This window comes from Zingiber officinale, chromosome 11A (genome assembly GCF_018446385.1).
Source record: "Zingiber officinale cultivar Zhangliang chromosome 11A, Zo_v1.1, whole genome shotgun sequence".
Classification (NCBI taxonomy): domain Eukaryota; kingdom Viridiplantae; phylum Streptophyta; class Magnoliopsida; order Zingiberales; family Zingiberaceae; genus Zingiber; species Zingiber officinale.
In genome coordinates, this window is record NC_056006.1 from 72,429,361 (window position 1) to 72,447,652 (window position 18,292).

Here is an 18,292-nt window from a genome sequence, read left to right on the forward strand (position 1 = left end):
TGAGCAGGACCATCTGAGGTTGTTCAATTTGTACTGACTACATAAAAGAACAGAACCTCTGTTATTATGGATGTGCGCCCTCTTAATCTTTATATAATAACAAGCATGTATACTTAGTATTCATTTCTTTAACTTATCAATCGGTGAGGTTTATTCGTTAAATCAATAGGCTCGATAAGTTGGGAGATAGTATTATTTATATGGTGTGTTGTTGATTATAGAAGGAAACTATGTCCTAATTATTTAGGCTGATGATGTCTCCTTGAGGAGCTCATAAGGATTATCATGTAAACTCTGTAGGTGGACTTAGTCCGGCATGATAATAAAGTTAAGTGGTACTACTCTTGGAATCAGATGTTAATTAATTGAGTTGTCAATAACTCATTTAATTAACGGGCATACGATATATTAAACACAGGGAGATTAATGCACTCATGATAAGAAGGAGCCCATATTGTCATATGAGATTGGTGCGGTAGTTCAATAATAACCCTTTAGTGGTATAGGTTATTATTGATGGACTTAAATTGGGTGTTCGGGCCGAACACAGGAAGCCCAATCCCATCAGGAGGCCTAAACCAATTCCTCCTCTAGGTCCCTGTTGTAGCCTATATATAAAGTCTCGCATTAACCCATCCATAACTTGGTTTGGTTTAACTTCACTTGGTTTGGTTTAACTTGGTTATAGAAAGGGAGATTTTTCTTAACAGAATTCTGTTATTTTTCTTTCTTTGTAACCAACGACAAGTCTATAAAAAGGAGTAGGTGGTAGCCCCTAAAACCTAATTTTCCATAAGCCCCTTCTCTCCTACTCCTTTTTATAGTCTTATCGTCGGTTACAAAGAAAGAAAAATAACAGAATTCTGTTAAGAAAAATCTCCCTTTCTATAACCAAGTTAAACCAAACCAAGTTAAGTTAAACCAAACCAACTTGTGGATGGGTTGATGCGAGGCTTTATATATAGGCTACAATATAATAACTCATACCACTAAAGGGTTATTATTGAACTACTGCACCAATCTCATATTACAATATAGGCTCCTTCTTATCATGAGTGCATTAATCTCCCTGTGTTTAATATATCGTATGTCCGTTAATTAAATGAGTTACTGACAACTCAATTAATTAACATATGATTCCAAGAGTAGTACCACTCAACTTTATTATCATGCCGGACTAAGTCCACCTACAGAGTTTACATGATAATCCTTATGAGCTCCTCAAGGAGACATCATCAGCATAAATAATTAGGACACAGTTTCCTTCTATAATCAACAACACCATATAAATAATACTATCTCCCAACTCATCGGGCCTATTGATTTCACGAATAAATCTCACCCATTGATAAGTTAAAGAAATAAATACTAAGTATACATGCATGTTATTATATAGAGATTAAGAGGACGCACATCCATAATAATAGAGGTTCTATTCTTTTATGTAGTCAATACAAATTGAACAACCTCATATGGTCCTGCTCAATACATACATAGTGTAATAGTGTAATTTTATAGTCAAGACAGACTAATACCAAATTACACTACAACTGTTACAATGATTTGTCTCAATCCATCTTAGTTGTGAGCTACCATTTATAATTTATAAAGAACTGATAACATGATCTTCTGTGTGACACCACACACCATGTTATCTATAATATAAATTAAATGGACAACTGCATTGACATATATATAAATATAAAATACAAACATTTGACCAAAGTGATTCTCATTTCAAAATATTTCAAACAGATATTCATATAAAAGCTAGGCTTATAGTATACATGCCAACAATCTCCTACTTATACTAAAAGATTATGCTGTCATAAATGCTTCCATACATCTGATGCTCATCCCCTCAACATGCCTATCAAAAGCTCTCATCGGAAGGGCCTTAGTGAAAGGATCTGCTAGGTTATCTACTGATGTAATCTTGGTGACAACAACCTCTCCTCATTTTATGATGTCTCGTATTAGGTGGTACTTGCGCTCAATGTGTTTACTTGCCTTATGGGCTCATGGTTCCTTTGAGTTTGCTACTGCACCACTGTTGTCACAATAAATTGTAATAACTTTGGGCAAACTAGGAATCACATCTAAGTCCATCAAGAAGTTTCTGAGTCATACAACTTCTTTAGCTGACTCAGAGGCTACCACATACTCAGCTTCCATGGTGGAGTCTGAAACACATTTCTACTTAACACTCCTCCATGCTATGGCTCCTCCTCCTAAAGTAAACACATACCGCGAGGTTGATTTACTATTGTCCCTATTTGATTGGAAGTCCGAATCCGTGTAACCCACAGGGAGAAAATCATCTGCCTGGTAAACTAGCATATAATCTCTAGTCCTTTTCAGGTACTTTAATATATGCTTTATGGCAGTTCAATGTCCCGGTCCTGGGTTACTTTGATATCTACTAACCATGCCCATGACAAAATAGATATCTGGTCTCATACATAGCATCGCATACATTAGGCTTCCTACAACTTATCAGCGTCTCCCTTCAGCACATGTGCTAGACTACCCCAAATCCGAATGTGTTTCAAACTAGGCTTACGCCCATTTCATAATTTTGTGGGAGTAGAGGGTACTGACTTAGAAGGTACCAAGTTCAGAATGTACATCGCTGTTTATAGAGCATATCCCCAAAATGAATTTGGTAATTTTGAATAACTCATCATTGATCTAACTATTTCTATAAGAGTCATATTCCTTCGTTCCACCGTCCCCTCGGATGGGTCTAATGGCTAGCACATGAGGTGTTGCCACCAATGAGGTCTGGGGTTCGAATCTCGGTAAAGCCGAGGTAAATGCCTCCTTTATGTGCTAGTTACTATTCCAAAGGCTAGTAGCCGCCCGTGATTTACCTCCTCCGTGTTGGCCCTGGGACGGGTTGGCGGGGGCGCTAGGGGCGAGCGTATTCGCCTTTTGCCACCAATATTCCTTTGTTCCACCACACCATTCTGTTGGGGTGTACCAGGAGCAGACAATTGGGATTGTATCCCGGCCTCTGATAAGTAACTCTTAAACTCTCCTAAGAGGTACTCTCCACCACGATCATACTGTAGTGTCTTAATACTTTTACCGTGATGTTTCTCCACATCAGTCTTGTACTCTTTGAACTTATCAAAGCACTCAGACTTGCGGTGCATCAAGTAAATGTACCCATATCTCGATTAGTCATCTATAAAAGAGACAAAATATTTGAAACCACCTCTTGCCTGGATAGTCATAAGCCCACACAAATCAGAATGAACCAATTCCAATTCTTCTTTGGTTCCATAACCCTTTGCCTTAAAATGTCTCTTGGTCATTTTTCCTTCCAAGCAAGACTTGCAGGTCAGAAATTTCCCACTACCAATGAACCCAAAGGTTCATCGATTATTAACCTTTGAATTCTACTCAAGTTAATATGACCCAACCTTAGATGCCAAAGATATGTTTGGTTCATTTTCGAAGGTTATTTTCTCTTATTAGAATTAGAATATGTATTATTAATTTTCATTTGTTGCATTGTGGGAGTTATTGGATTAAGAGTATACAAATTGTCGGCCAACGCACCAGAACAGATAACCATCCTATTTTTCTTGACAACCACTTTGTCATCAAAAGAAACAGAATATTCATCCATAAATAATTTAGAAACTGAAATCAAGTTCTTTCTAAAACATGGTACGTAAAGATAATTTTTCAAAATCAAAGTTTTATTCCTATCAAAAGATAAATAAACATCTCCCACTGCAACAGCCGCCACTCTCATAGCATTGCCCATGTAGACGGTGATCTCCCCTTCATGTAGTCATTTGGTTTCCTGGAACCCCTGCAATGAATTGCAAACATGATCAGTGACTCCCGTATCTATACACCAGGTACCGGTAGATAACACCGCTAAACATGTTTCAACAACTAATGAATAAGATATACCTTTATTGTTCTCCTTTCTGTGAAGACAGTCCACCTTTCAAAGTCTAGACTGCTTGCATGTGAAGCACTTGCCCTTCGGCTTCTTCACACTTGCCTACGGCCCAGTCCCTTGAGGTCGAATCACTTTCTTTACCAAACCAACTTATTTCTTCTTCTTCTTTTTGCCTTTCGGCTTAGAGGCAGAAACGTTTTCAGCAATGTAAACTTGAGAACTTTAACGAAATATCCCTTCTGTCGCTTGGAGTTCTGTCAGAAGTTCCACCAACGAATAAACCCTTTTGTTCATGTTGTAATTCAGGCGGAACTGCTCAAAACTTTTGGGCAGCGTTTGGAGAATGATATCGACCTAGGTTTCCCCATCGATTTCAGCTCCAAGGACTTCCATCTCATTCAAATGAGCCATCATCTTGAGGATATGATCCCTTACAGGTGTCCCCTCAGTCATGGTGGTCGTCATTAAGTTTCTCATGACCTCCTGCCTGGCAGCCCGATTCTGGTGTCCGAAGAGTTCCTTGAGATTGAGCATTATGTCATAAGCAGTGGGGAGGGTCTGATGTTGATGTTGCAGCACATTTGGCATAGAAGCCAAAATGTAATACCGCATCATCTCATCTGCCTTGACCCATTTCCTATGTCTCTTTATCTCTTCTTCACTAGAATCCTTATCAGGCATGCTAGGATAAACCTCAAGAAGTACGAACTTGTATTCTTTAGTAGTTAAGACAATGTCCAAGTTTCGTTTCCAATCAATATAATTTGGACTAGTAAGTTTATTTTCTTTTAAAATAACAGCAAGAGGATTGAACGCCATTTTGAAATCCTGAGAATCATAAAATAGAATATTTGGTCAAAACTTTAGAATTTAAAATAATATTGATTCCTCAAACAATATAATTTAAATTCACCAACAACTCAAAACATGGTGAATTTTGTATGCCACGCTAGTGTGGACGTATACTAATTTAAACATTTGTAAGAGAAGGTTTTACTCATTAATTTTATTATCTTGTCAACCTAACTTTATGACAAATAAAATTAATAGTTGGTTCATCTTCGGTCACACAAATAATAGCAGTGACTCTGATGGAGAGGATACTATTAAATGCACCTAAGTATATATCATTACTTGATACTTAGTCCATTAATTAGGATTATGCCCCTTCAGATGAAGAAGATCACACAAACCTAAATAATTTCCTATAATCATCCATAGAGGAAGTTTGATCTAGTGATCTGCAAACAAACTCATCTGATATGGAGGAGGACACTTAAAGCCAATGCGCAAGTTTGAATGCATCACTTACAAACCAGTAATGGAGACCGTGAGATTTATTTAAATAATCTCTCTCCTACTTAGTTATTTCAATTGAGGAATTTTAATCATGCACGCATATCACAATACACATATCACATCACACACATCACAGCACACACAAACAACATATAAAGGCAATAAATATGAAAATAAAATTTCCAACTATTATGACCTCATCCAACGATGTCCTCCAATATGCCGTCAATGGATCGTTGTCCTCCAATGTGCCGCCAATGGATCAAGTCATCGCATCTATCTCACTTCCTTCTCTGTCGCGCCTCCGGTCCTCAAAATAGCACCGCGCATAGCAAGGATACAAGCCGCAATAAAAAGAATAAAAAAATTACATTTATCGATCATATATTCCACAAAGGAATTTACATGTAATCTAGATTGAACAAAATGTAAAAAATAATACGACAACCGGCCATATTTAATTATTACAATTATGCACACACAAACAACCTCGACATGTCCAAGGGTTCAAATCATACACAAACACACAAAAAGCCATAATAGTTGGATCTAGGATGCCTGCAACCACAAAGTTAATATAATCTATCTTACACATCCTACTATTAACCGACCTAAACTTATGTACGAATAGTGCATAATTTAACCGAAAACTAATCACACAGAACCAGAAAACATGCTTTGATTCCATTTGTTGAGCAAAAGGATGCCCACATATCTCCACAATGGCATGATATTGTCCACTTTAAACCTAGGTCCTCATGACCTTGCTCTTGGGCTCTCCCCAAAAGGCCTCATGCCAATGGAGATATCATGTATCCTTTTAACCCCATGATCTTTACCAAATCTTTCCAATGTGAGAATTTGATTGAACCCCAACATGGAAAACTCTAAGGAAATAAAGACACCAATGATGACTAATACAACCTTAGATGATGATCCTAATGGAAAATCAGTTGACTTAAAATTAGGGTTATAAACAAGCTGAGTCGAGCCGAACTTTGGGATGTTCAAGCTTGTTTGATAAGGTAACCAAGCCGAGCCGAGCCGAGCCGAGCTTAAAATGAACCAAGTTTTTGAAATGAGTGTTCAAGCTTGGCTTGATTTAATTTTTATGGGCTTGATCTTGTTTGAAGCTTGGCTTAAGCTTGGTTTATTTAAATGTTATCAAGCTCTCAATTCAAGCTTGGCTTGAGCTTGGTTCGAGCTTGGTTCGTTTAGATGTTATCAAGCTCTCAATTCAAATTTGTTTGATTGTTTGAAACTTTTAGTTGTTTGATTGATTATTGAACTTGATAATTTAAATTTATTTATTTATTTTATTTTTTATTTAGCATATTGAAAAGAGTTTTATTAATAAATATGGTTCGTGAACATTGTTCACGAACGTTGTTCACGAACGTTAACGAGATGAACACATATGTGTCCAAGCTTGTTTGTTTAGCTTAACGAGCTGTTCAAGCTTGTTTGTTTAATTAATCTTATGTATATTGAACGAACATAAACAAGTTATTACCAAGCTGAACATCAAGCTTGTTCACGAACGCTTGGTTCATTTACATCTCTACTTAAAATACTATAGGAGTGTCATAGGAAGTCTACTATACTTAACTACAAGTCGACCTGATATTTTATTTACAGTTAGTATGTGTGCTAGATACCAAACCTGCGCTAAAGAATCACATTTGACTCAAGTCAAAAGAATTTTTAGATATCTCAAAGGAACATCAAATGTAAGAATTTAGTATCCTAGAACAACCAATTTTGAACTCATAGGCTACTTTGACTCAAATTACGCTGGCTGTAAACTAGACCGTAAAAGTACAAGTCGTGAATGCCAGTCATTTGGTCTATCACTTGTCAGCTGGTTTAGTAGAAAGCAACACTGTGTTGCTTTATCTACTATTGAGTTAGAATATATAGCTATAGGAGAATGTGTCACATAATTTATTATGGATGATGCACACTTTAAAAGATTTTAATTTAAACTTTACAAATATAAAAGTACTAATTGATAATGTTAGTTCAATTATTTTAACAAAAAACCCTGTGCATCATTCAAGACTAAACACATTGAAATTAAACACCACTTTATCAGGTATCATGTTACTAAAGGTGATATTAAACTCAAATACAATGAGTCCAAGTCTAACTTAGCTGACATATTCACTAAACTCCTCCCTGAAAGTGAATTTAGTAACTTATGTCGGTAATTAGGAATGTGCTCAATAGACTATAATTCTTAATTGCAAAATTGATTTCAAAATTTTCTTTAAAATTCTAGGGTAAAACTTTTTATATTTCTCAAAATTTCCTATTTTTAGAATTTTCAAAATCAGTTTTAGCCTTAGTCTAGATCAAATCCTTAGAATGCATGTTCTTATAGATCTAGGACTTGAGTATCTTACCAACACATTAGGGCTACTTTGTTTGTGTAGTATTGAATTTAGAAAGGTGTGAGATGCATAGGCAGATTGCTTGGAGTTAAGATGCTTATATCAGTGCATCAACATACGTCTGGCGTTAAATATTAAACTAATATTAATCATGTTAAGTTGTTCAGTTTAGACAAATACTAACTGAATAAATTAAACTTAACCTAACTAACCAAGTGAAAATTGTTATCTTCTAATAGTTCGTAAGTAACTAATGGTTAGACAGTTAAGGATGCTTTCTAGTTATTTTATTTTAAAGTAATGTCAGATTCAATGAGAAAATTATTATTTTCTTGAACATATTTTACAAAATTATTTTTAAAATTGTCGTTTTTTAACTACTAGCCTTTTCAAAACTTCAAAGTTTTTTAAAAATTTTTTTAACCTTAAAATTTTAAAGATAGCTTTAAAAATCAGTTTTAAAGATGACTTTAAAAATCAGTTTTAAAAATATTATTTTCAATTTTTTTTGTTGTTTTCAAAAGATTTTAAAATCCTACTTAAAGTTTTACTATTCTATTTTTAAAAACATTCCTTATATATATATATATATATATATTTTTTTTTTTTTGTTCAAAATTTCATTTTCAAAAAAGTTTTCCAAAATATTTTGAAAAGTTATCTTTCAAAATATTCCTTATTTTTAGTTTGAAAATGTTGTTTTCTTAAAATATTTTTTTTTTTGAGAATATTCCTTGTTGTTAATCCTCACCTTTACAAAAAATCTAACTTTATCAAATTTTGTGTCTTTTACTTATGTTAGTAGATTTTCAAAATATTTATTTTTGAAAATCCTGCTATCAAGTTTTTAAAACATCCATTTATGAAAATCATTTTTAAAAGATGTTTGTAAAGACTTTTCCAAATTTTTTTTACGTTAACCTCCACTATAAAAATCCTAAAAATGTTCTGTTCTCAACATTTTCTGTTAGTCTTTTACTTAGCCAAATTTTTCTTTACAAAAATCTATGCTATGAATGTCAAAGGAAGAAAATTAGATAATTTAAGTTAACAATAAAATACCAAACATAAATATAAAATAAGACTAACTTAAAAATCATGTCATTACTTATTTTTACATATTTTTTACTAACTTAATCCATATTGTCATTGCATCAAAAAAGGGAAGATTGTTGGTACAATTAGCACTAACGGTCTAACTCATGTTTTGATAAATGAAAAAGTAGGTTAAATTAGGTTTGTTGTGATCTAACACTTTGACTGAGTGTACAAGAGAAATCCAGCTAGGTCGACGAGCCGACTGGATAGCTGGTGCGAAGTCCAGATAGGTTGACGGGCTGACCGGATATCTGGAGGACACGCCCTAGTTTAGGGATAATAGGCGTCAGTCCAATTTAGGTTCATTTGAGATCCCTAAACTGAGATTTTGACTAGTTCCTGATCCTAGGAGGACAGGAACTAATTACTACAATTTATATTTGTGCTAACACTTGACTTGCACGGTATTTGGACTAACACATTTGTTGCAGGGTAAAAAAACAAGCAGGAAAACAAAGCTGCCTTCGGGTGAACAGTACCTGCCTCCATGGCTATGGAAGACGCCTCGATACTGTTCATAGAAGGCGCCTTCCATGACTATGGAAAATGGCCTCAGTAGGATAATTTTTGGAATCAGCTGCAGATAAGTGCCGATTTGCTCGGGATAAAGTTTGCCTTATTGGAGACGCCTTCCATGCTTATGGGAGACACCCTCCAAGCTCTTTATAAGGTAGTCTTGAGTAGGCACTTATACATCAAATACATACGAGCTACTATATATACAGTTGTGCTTCCGATTGCTTTCGGTTCCTGCTGCAACTCTATTGTGAAGCTCCTGAGTTCGACGATTGATCCAAGGAGTTCCGACCGCGCCCGACAAATAGACATCAACACGAAGTACCTCATCTCGACTTCTAGAGAGTGTTGGTAACATTTGCTTTCTGTACTTAATTTCTATAAAAGGACAAGTGTAGTGTGTTGCACTTGACCTAATTTTTTTATACTCGATTCTCTTTTCCGGGAGTACGAAGAGATTTTTAGTGGATTGCCCATCAATAGGTCCGCGGAACCTGAGCCTTGGAGTAGGAGTCGACGAAGGTTCCGAACCAAGTAAAAACCGTTTGTATTCTTCTCTTTGAATTTTTACTTTCCGCTGCGTACTCGAGTTTTAAAAGTCGAAAAAGAAATATTTTGAAAATCACGTAATTCATATCCCCCTCCTCTCACGTGCGTCACGATCCAACAATGACCATCAGCAAATAATTGATATATCTGGGTTCCAAAACTAGAACTTTAGAGATTTGGTCCAAAGAGAAGCATACCGCTGTGGGTGCTCTTCAGATAGGCACAAATTGCAGGGTTCAATGCATCAACGTTGATGAGGAAGGAGAAATGCTGGTGATAGGAACATCGGATGGACGACTTCAGGTAACACTGCTCATTCTCTTCTAGCAGGGGAGTCAACACCAGAGTGTGAGAAACATGCCAGTATGCACGTCGTTTGTTTGAACTTGCAATGACTTATACCAAATCATAAAAATTGCAGGTCTGGAGCTTGATATATACACATTGAGCCATTCATTTGATTTCATCTATATCTTCTCGTAATTTGACAATTCGGATTCTCTGGTCCTTATCCCGGGTCCCCCCCCTAATTTTTTCGGATACTTTTCATTAGTAAATTCGACCAAAAAAAAAAATTATCATCTAAATTATCTCAATTTCATATATAAATTATAATTTTTTTATATTTTTTTATGCTATCAATATATTTAATTGGATTTTTTTAGGGATCACAATTAGGAAAAAATAAACCCAATTAAATACATTAATAAGATAAAAAAAATATAATTTATGCGGTAATTTAGATTGTATTTTTTTTATGTATCCATTAGCGAACGCGAACCAGGGAAGAAGAAAGAATCGTCGAGCAGCGAACCAGGGAAGAAGAAAGGGGCGAATCGTTGAGGGCAGCACTGCGTGTCCTCCGGCGATCTGCTGACCTGTCGATCTTCTCCTTTATCCTGCGGTGTGATTCGTCTGCGCGATCGTTTGTTCCGACCATGCCGGACGTTCAAGCTCTCGTCAATGATTTCGTGCTCAAGATCAAGAGACGGTAAGTTTTCCCCTCATTTTCCTCTAGGTTTATCGTCTCGTGTAGGGTTCTTTTGATATCTGGTCCTTCTCTTAGAAAAATTGAGGGTTCTCAAGCTACTGCCAAGCATACGGCGGAGCTGCTGCGGCAGGTCGTCTCGCAGCAACGAATAACTTATACAAATCAGGCCGCTTCTCTTATTGATGCTGTGAAGGCTGTTGGGGAGCAGTTGATTGAAGCAAACCCTGTAGGTAGGTTGTGTTATGATTTCCCCGTTGCCATACCTCGCATATAGTTGATTGGCTAACGAAAGAACAATATTTGCAAATGGTATATATGACAAGTTTTTTTTTTATTTGAACCGATATTCTATATTGGGAGGTTATTCAAAAGTTTGGGAATCATCCTGCTTTATAATATTTCGTTGGCCTATAACTATTGTCACTTGGAACATGTGATATCTACAAGAAATCAAAATTCAAGTCTTTGGTCAATGACATTGCATATATCTGCTAGTGCAAACGTAATGCAATCTTATTGTAAATTGAATCCTTGGTATATCTATGAACTAAGATATTCATGTGGCCATACTAGTTCATTGTGCATAACTCATAATTATGCCAATGAAACAAGCCAAAAACAAAGCTTTCAGATGGTTGCAATTGCATTAGGGAGTTATTTCTTTGAAGTTCTTCAAATATTGTTTTTCATCTACAACTTAAATTCATCTTTACATTTTCTTTTTGTTCTATAATAAGCTTGTGATATATTGACACTGTGAGACTTCTACTACTGGATGACCCACAGTATTACATACTAGGATGTGGGGAATAAAGCTTCTCAAACATGCTGAATTTTTTGTTTGTCCAATTACCTTGTGTGTTTGTGTATAAAATGATAACAAATGTTGAAGTTTGGCACAAAATGATATTTGGTTAGTAATGTATTTGACTAAAGGAGGTCTATACGTAAGCTGCTATACTTTTTCATAAGTAAAGCAATAAAAAGGTGTAGTTCATAATAAGAAGCAATGTCTAGCACTTATTTTGGCATGAGGATGTGTTGGTACCTTTCTCCAAAGGCATGTGACTTTGTTTGCTGCTATATTTACTGGTGTATTTTGAAAGATTTTCTAACCACACTTCATAGTACCTTCCAACCATTGTGAAAAATCTTTACTAACGTTTCCTTTTATTTATGGGTTACAAAATCACCATTTTATGTATTTGAAAATTTGTATCATCTTTCCTATAATGACTTTTAATGTCTATAGCATCCTAAATAGCCAACTCTACTTAGTGGGATAAATGTTTGGTCGTTGTTTGTTGTTCGTTGTTCGTTGTTGTTATATCATCCTAAAGTCTGTTACAGACGATGCAATGTTCATGCACTTAGTTTTCCTTGTTTGATGTTAGAAGATAATTTTGCATGTTTTTATAATCATTTGTTATTTTTATCTTTAAAGAAATGATGGTTCATAGTTGATGTGGTTGCACAGAGCTTGCTATTGGCAACATTGTGAGGCGTGTTCTCCATATGATAAGAGAAGAAAATGTTTCTTCAGCAATGTCTGCAGTGGAAGAATTGGCCTTAGGTAGTGATGATGATGAGGCTGAACATGACAATCGCATGGGATTATCTGCTGCAGCTGTTGCTGCGGCTGCTAGAAGCACCCTTCGTGCTCCTTCTCTGCAAACCCTCCTTGAAGATATCCCTGATTCTGCCACAGCTCCTCATCCTCCTTCTTCAGGGGGAGATTCTGAAGGAAAAAACAAATGTATTACTCTCATATTTTACCATTATCTTCTTCTAAAAAATAATATAGGTTATGCCACCCTTCCTGTGGCATCCGATGATATGATAAAGTAGATATCAAGTTATTTTGCTAGATATGTAAGCTTACAATGCTGCATTTATTATGAAATCTTTTCTCACTTTCCATACACTGATGTTATGAATACTATTTGATATGCTTTTCTTCTTCAGCAGCAGCAGAGAGTAGCTCGAGGAACAAAAAATTGAAGCATGATGTGATCGAGGCTATTAATGAACTGATCCAAGAGATTGATACCTGTCATGAATTAATTTCAGCACAAGCTGTGGAGCATATTCATCAAAAGTATTATCTTGTGACACAATCATTGATTGAATTTTTGCTCTTAAATATTATTTTCTTAGATATCACTAATTTATAAGATTCTCGCCATAATTAGGAAACTAGCATGTGAATTTTCATTTATGATGAAGCATAAATTCACTGACATCAAACAACAAAATAAAATTAATTACATGCTAACTAGCTCTGCAACAGAGTTAATGGAAGAAAATCAACATATGTGATTAGAGCACCAAGCTTGAGGATTACACGGTTATCTTCATACAAGGTGATTAAAACACAATGTGGTGATATGAAATAAAGTGTTAATTCCTACACTAGTGTCCACCCGACAAAGGGTAAGAGCAAAAAGTAATAATTTAATGTATGGTTATTGAGTACACTTGTTTCTATTTATTTTCATGATGCTGGTTATTCATGTATGGTGCATTCAATGTCTTTATACAAACTGTATGTAATAATTTAATATTACAACCACAAGCCATTGCATCCCACTCACAGTTGGCTGCCTTGTTTGCTACTATAATCTATAATCTGTAGGAGAATATTATCAATTTCTCTGCATTGATGCAAATGTAGTTTTGAAAGATAACTTCATTTTGATGTAATCGCTGTGAATTTTTACTCTTGTCAGTGAGGTAATACTAACTCTAGGTCATTCAAGAACAGTCAAGGAATTTCTTTTTGCAGCTAATGAGAAAAAAAGGTCTTTTCGTGTATTTGTTGCTGAGGGTGCTCCAAGGTTAGCACACCTTGTTCGCTACTATGTGCTATGCTTTGAGACAATTTCAAGATAGTGTTCTACATTTGTGTTTTGGCTTTAGCTTTTATTTCTATGATTATCACTCAGGTATCAAGGGCATGTTCTTGCTAAAGAGCTGGTTGGAAAAGGATTGCAGACCACTGTTATAACTGATTCTGCTGTTTTTGCCATGATATCGCGTGTAAACATGGTAATATATAGACGAAAGCTGTTGTTGGAGAAATGTTTTTCATCTATAACTCCAACTATACTATGTAGGTGATAGTTGGAGCTCATGCAATAATGGCAAATGGTGGAGTTATTGCACCTGTCGGCATAAATATGGTCGCACTTGCTGCTCAAAGACACGCTGTCCCATTTGTCGTCCTTGCTGGTAGCCATAAGGTCATAATAATCTGGTTAACTTTTTTGATGCATTCTACCAATACGGACACTTAACCTTGGTGTCTTCTTTTCTGAAGAAGTGATTTTCATGCTTCCTTTTTGTTTTAAGTAAGAAATGTGTGATGAACATATTTATATTGACAAATGTAAGTACATGGGAATTATACTAGAGAATGTGCATGCATATTTTCTTTACAATCTTTTTAATTTGAGCAGAAATTAGAGATGGAATTTGAGTGGATAGAAAAAGGAAAGGAAACAACTTATTTCACTGCTTAATTTGGAGAAAAATGTGTACTAGACAGAAAGGAAGTGAGGATGATATTATTTCATCTCAAGCCAGTTTTTAAGTTCCATTCTATATGAGCTGAATTCAAAAGAAATGAGATCAAGATTTACCATTTGGCATTTGCTAATCAATCAGTGATGGGCCACTTTGTGGACCAGATAACAATCACCTTGGACTTGCCCCACTAGTTCTTTTTTTTTAAAAAAAAAATTATTTTAAAATTTCCCTTTCTCGTTCCATCAACTATTTTGCATTTGCTAATCAATCAACGATTGGTACATTGTGGAACAGTTGGCAAGATCTTTGGACTTACTCACCACATCTTTTTTATTTTTTATTTTTATTTTTCAGATTTTCCTCTTTCATTCCATCCATATTTTCCTCCAACTAAATACAAACAGCAGTGTGTTTTCTCAATTTATTCCTTTTCATTTCAAGTAGCACTGAAGTATTTGCATGAAACTTTTATCTTTGATTCCTTACCTGGTTCTTCACAATAAATTTTTGACCAAGGGAATGAACTCTTCATGTAGTCCAAATAGTTTGGGATCAACTCCCTTAATTTATTTCTACCTAGATTTCCATGTATCAACAACGTTTCTGGGAGGACAATATGAAGTTTGAACTACCTGATATGACTTGCAGAAATTGCTTCTTGTGGGATCTATTTGTACTGCAATTTATTGCTTGTTTGAGATATTATTATCCTCCCTTCTATTCATCTTTTTCGTTTGCAGATTTGCCGTGAACTCTGGATGAGTTACATTTTTTTGTTGTTGTTTTGCTGTTGCAGTTGTGTCCATTATATCCACATAATCCTGAGCTTTTGTTGAATGATTTTAAATGCCCATCTGAATTGCTGGATTTTGGAGAGTTTTCAGACTGCATGGATTATGGTCAATTAGGGGATTCTCCTCCTATTCGTGTTGAAAATCCTGCATTTGACTATGTCGCACCAAAGCTTGTCAGCCTTTTCATCACCGATATGTAAGCTCCTTGGATCCTTTTGTCAAGCATTCACCTGTTTATGAATTTTTTCTTTCTTTGATGCATCTTTATAGCTAAATATCTTCTGACCAACTGTCATATTTTTTAACTTGGTGTTATTAATATTAGTATAATGGAATAATGAACTATCTGCACATTCCCTCTAATGATTTCATCGAATATGTTTTTCTGGATTATGGAAATCAAGTTTTCAATAAGCAATGGTGAGGCTAGTTAGGCATTACCATGTGTTCTACTCAAGGAACTAATTTCAATCGACATTTAATTAACATTACCTTTCCCAAGGCAAATGATTTCCAAAATTTATTAGCCTTTTTGCACGGAGATGTCAATTGTGATTATTAACTTCTATAGCATCTTGTTGTTTTTATCATCAGACAATCAGCTTCATTCATTGATACATCAGTTAAAAATAAAATGATAAAAACACAAGCAGGAAGCAAAATTGATGGAACAGGGTAGTCAAAATTGTACACCATGTAAAAGAAATATACCAACATTAAATCAACCTACTAAAGACATCTTAATCGGGATGGATTCCCATAAATAAGGTTGCAAAAAATTGTCGACAAGATATGTTGTATTTATTCCGTCCATTGAAAAAAATGCTCATGTTAGGTGCTTGCGAATTACCCATGTTTTTGTTTTCATAGCGATGCTTACTGGTTCATTATGCTGACAACTCTTGTTGCTACAGGGGAGGACATAGTCCATCTTATGTGTACCGGCTAATTGCAGATTATTACTCGGCTGAGGACCTTGTTGTGCGACGAAAATCAGCACCTTGAAATTTTATGAGGAGATAAGATTTTGTCTAAATCCTTACTTTAATATGGAACACTAGTTATCTGGTTAGAGAATTTCCATATTAGACACCAGTCAGTTATAGTGTATTTTTGCACTTCATCATATAGGTTCTATTAGTCAATGAAAAACACAAGTGGTAAGAGGATGAAGGATTTATTCCAAGTTGAGGTGTAGATTTTTGTCTCAAATGTACGTTGTATCAAATTATTTGAACGCCTTGCTGTTGTTTCTTGCTTTTTCTTCTTCTTCTTCATATTTTCAATAAACAATTGCTTTTGTTTTTTTTTTGCGATCAATTTATCATTTGGAGAGCAGTAACTTCATAGAGGAATTTTGACATGTACATTGGTACTAGAAGATGAATTGTCACTCAATCGAGCTGGCTTCAAGAGATAAATTGGTTATTCAAACACTTAACAGGGTTGACTCTGATGTGAAATGCATGATTGCTCTATTCAAGAAGGGTTTGATAGAGGCAATAGTTTTGATATTTCTGTTAATTCCTCTATTGGAAACCCTTATTGAGATGGATATTGCTAATGCTGTTCTAATGGCTATTGCAAAGAAAGATGATGAATTAATCAAGATGTGTATGAGCCCCATGACCGCTTCAATTCTTATCTTATGGAAAATCTTACAAGAAGGCAATAGTGGTTTATCCAACATTGTTCGCTCAATTATATCAGATAGAGAACTTGACAGAATATTGCTGAGCTTGGAAGCCGAGATGGAGGAAAGGATTGCAGCTACTGGGATTGTGCTAAAATGCATGGGAGAGGATGGGCGTTCCAGGAAACTAATTGCTGAGAGAGTACAACTGGCACCAGTTCTGGAAAGCTTTGCCATTGTGAATGATATGGACCGCTTTCAGATTATTTGCTTTCTTTTCGAGTTAGCTAAGCTCAGCAGGTTGGTTGTGAGCCCTCCTTGCCCCCTTTTCTTCATAGGAACTATAACATTTCTAGCTTGCAATCTATATAGTGTTGCATATTATTTACGGTTGAATGTCATGGCCATTGAGATGTATAGTGGTGGTGATTGTTACACCGATTCAACTACTGATGCTAAATAGCTGAGGCAACATTTGATCCGTGTTCTGGGGCAGCTATAATACTAGAATATATGGAACTTGATCATGCACTTGATCTGAGTTCAACTTCAATTTGACCTTTAAACTGAATAGTTTTGATTTTCCTTTTTGATCTTTTTCAGGAGATTGTCCGACGAGAAGCTTCTTCAAGCTATAAAAGGTGGAGGTGCTTTTAGTATGACGCATTCACTCCTCATCTACCTTCAAACTCCGTCAATGGAACAATCTCCTGTTGTTGCTGGTCTTCTTCTCCAGCTAGATCTTCTGGTATCCTTCCTGATCAAACTTGACATTTAGATTGTTAAATTGAATATAAATAAGAAATATGTACTATGTTGTGGCTTCTGTTAGATTTGAGAACAAAATCTCAGGCGTAAAAGTAGTACAGTGGTCATAACCTGGTTCAGTATTATCACCTCTTTTTTTTGCTTTGTACTGACCATTAAGTTGCTTGTTTTGCCAGGTGGAGCCAAGAAAGATGAGTATATACCGTGAAGAAGCTGTAGACACACTTATCACATGCCTCAAAAATGTGGATTTTCCTAGCATTCAATTGAGAACTGCTGAGACAATCTTAGCTCTCTTAGGAAGATTTTCCTCTGGAAGGCCTCTTGCTCGAGCTCTTCTTTTAAAGCATGCTGGAATAAGAAAAGGCTACCGAGCACTAATAGAAACTGAGCAGACTGGCCAAGCTCCTGAAGGATCTGATCACAATCTGGTTGCAGCTATAGTCCTCACAAATTGTTATTGGCTATTTTTTTTTCTTTTTTTCTTTTTTGCTTTCTGAATGAATGAACAACTATAAGTAGTCAAATATAAGGTATATAATAGTGCATTAAACATATAAGTCCCACCAATCTTGTTTAAAATCACATAATCCATCATTTGATGAATTTCTTCTTATTTTTTATCTGCTCCACTGTTGTAAAGTTCTTTTTGTCCCTCTCATGGTCCTCGGGGTCGTGGTACCGTGGTAGGATATCCAGATTATCTCCCAGGTATCCGCGGTTCGAATCCCATTTACGGCGTATTTGTAGAAATTTTTCTTCCAAATAGGAGGCGTAATCAAAGGATGCTGGACTTCTGGG

General features: G+C 35.6%; 2 protein-coding genes across 3 annotated transcripts; both read left to right on the plus strand.

Annotated features, from left to right (window-relative positions):
* Positions 1 to 10,533: 10,533 nt before the first annotated feature.
* On the plus strand, positions 10,534 to 16,355 carry LOC122031057 (translation initiation factor eIF-2B subunit beta-like). 2 transcript variants are annotated; one of them, XM_042590111.1, is made up of 9 exons: positions 10,534 to 10,768; positions 10,844 to 10,998; positions 12,246 to 12,524; positions 12,734 to 12,866; positions 13,498 to 13,605; positions 13,714 to 13,816; positions 13,885 to 14,010; positions 15,093 to 15,286; positions 16,005 to 16,355. In XM_042590111.1, the coding sequence occupies exons 1-9, from the start codon at positions 10,716 to 10,718 to the stop codon at positions 16,093 to 16,095; spliced, it is 1,242 nt and encodes a 413-aa protein (XP_042446045.1). In that variant the 5' UTR covers positions 10,534 to 10,715; the 3' UTR covers positions 16,096 to 16,355. The 2 variants fall into 2 exon arrangements, with proteins under 2 accessions (XP_042446045.1, XP_042446046.1); XM_042590112.1 differs by having other exon boundaries at positions 12,737 to 12,866.
* Positions 16,162 to 18,114, plus strand: LOC122031058 (putative E3 ubiquitin-protein ligase LIN-2). The gene is made up of 4 exons (XM_042590113.1): positions 16,162 to 16,303; positions 16,430 to 17,023; positions 17,327 to 17,471; positions 17,668 to 18,114. Exons 2-4 carry the CDS (start codon positions 16,473 to 16,475, stop codon positions 17,989 to 17,991), a joined length of 1,020 nt encoding a protein of 339 aa, XP_042446047.1. The 5' UTR covers positions 16,162 to 16,303; positions 16,430 to 16,472; the 3' UTR covers positions 17,992 to 18,114.
* Positions 18,115 to 18,292: the final 178 nt, after the last annotated feature.

Excerpts from the sequence above, each read along its gene's own strand:
- LOC122031057 (XM_042590111.1), top strand. The coding sequence starts at position 10,716 with ATGCCGGACGTTCAAGCTCTCGTCAATGATTTCGTGCTCAAGATCAAG. Across the intron at positions 10,999-12,245 it reads GATTGAAGCAAACCCTGTAG|AGCTTGCTATTGGCAACATT; the intron begins GTAGGTTGTGTT and ends GTGGTTGCACAG. Across the intron at positions 12,525-12,733 it reads TTCTGAAGGAAAAAACAAAT|CAGCAGCAGAGAGTAGCTCG; the intron begins GTATTACTCTCA and ends TTTCTTCTTCAG.
- LOC122031058 (XM_042590113.1), top strand. The coding sequence starts at position 16,473 with ATGAATTGTCACTCAATCGAGCTGGCTTCAAGAGATAAATTGGTTATT. Across the intron at positions 17,024-17,326 it reads GAGTTAGCTAAGCTCAGCAG|GAGATTGTCCGACGAGAAGC; the intron begins GTTGGTTGTGAG and ends GATCTTTTTCAG. Across the intron at positions 17,472-17,667 it reads TTCTCCAGCTAGATCTTCTG|GTGGAGCCAAGAAAGATGAG; the intron begins GTATCCTTCCTG and ends TTGTTTTGCCAG.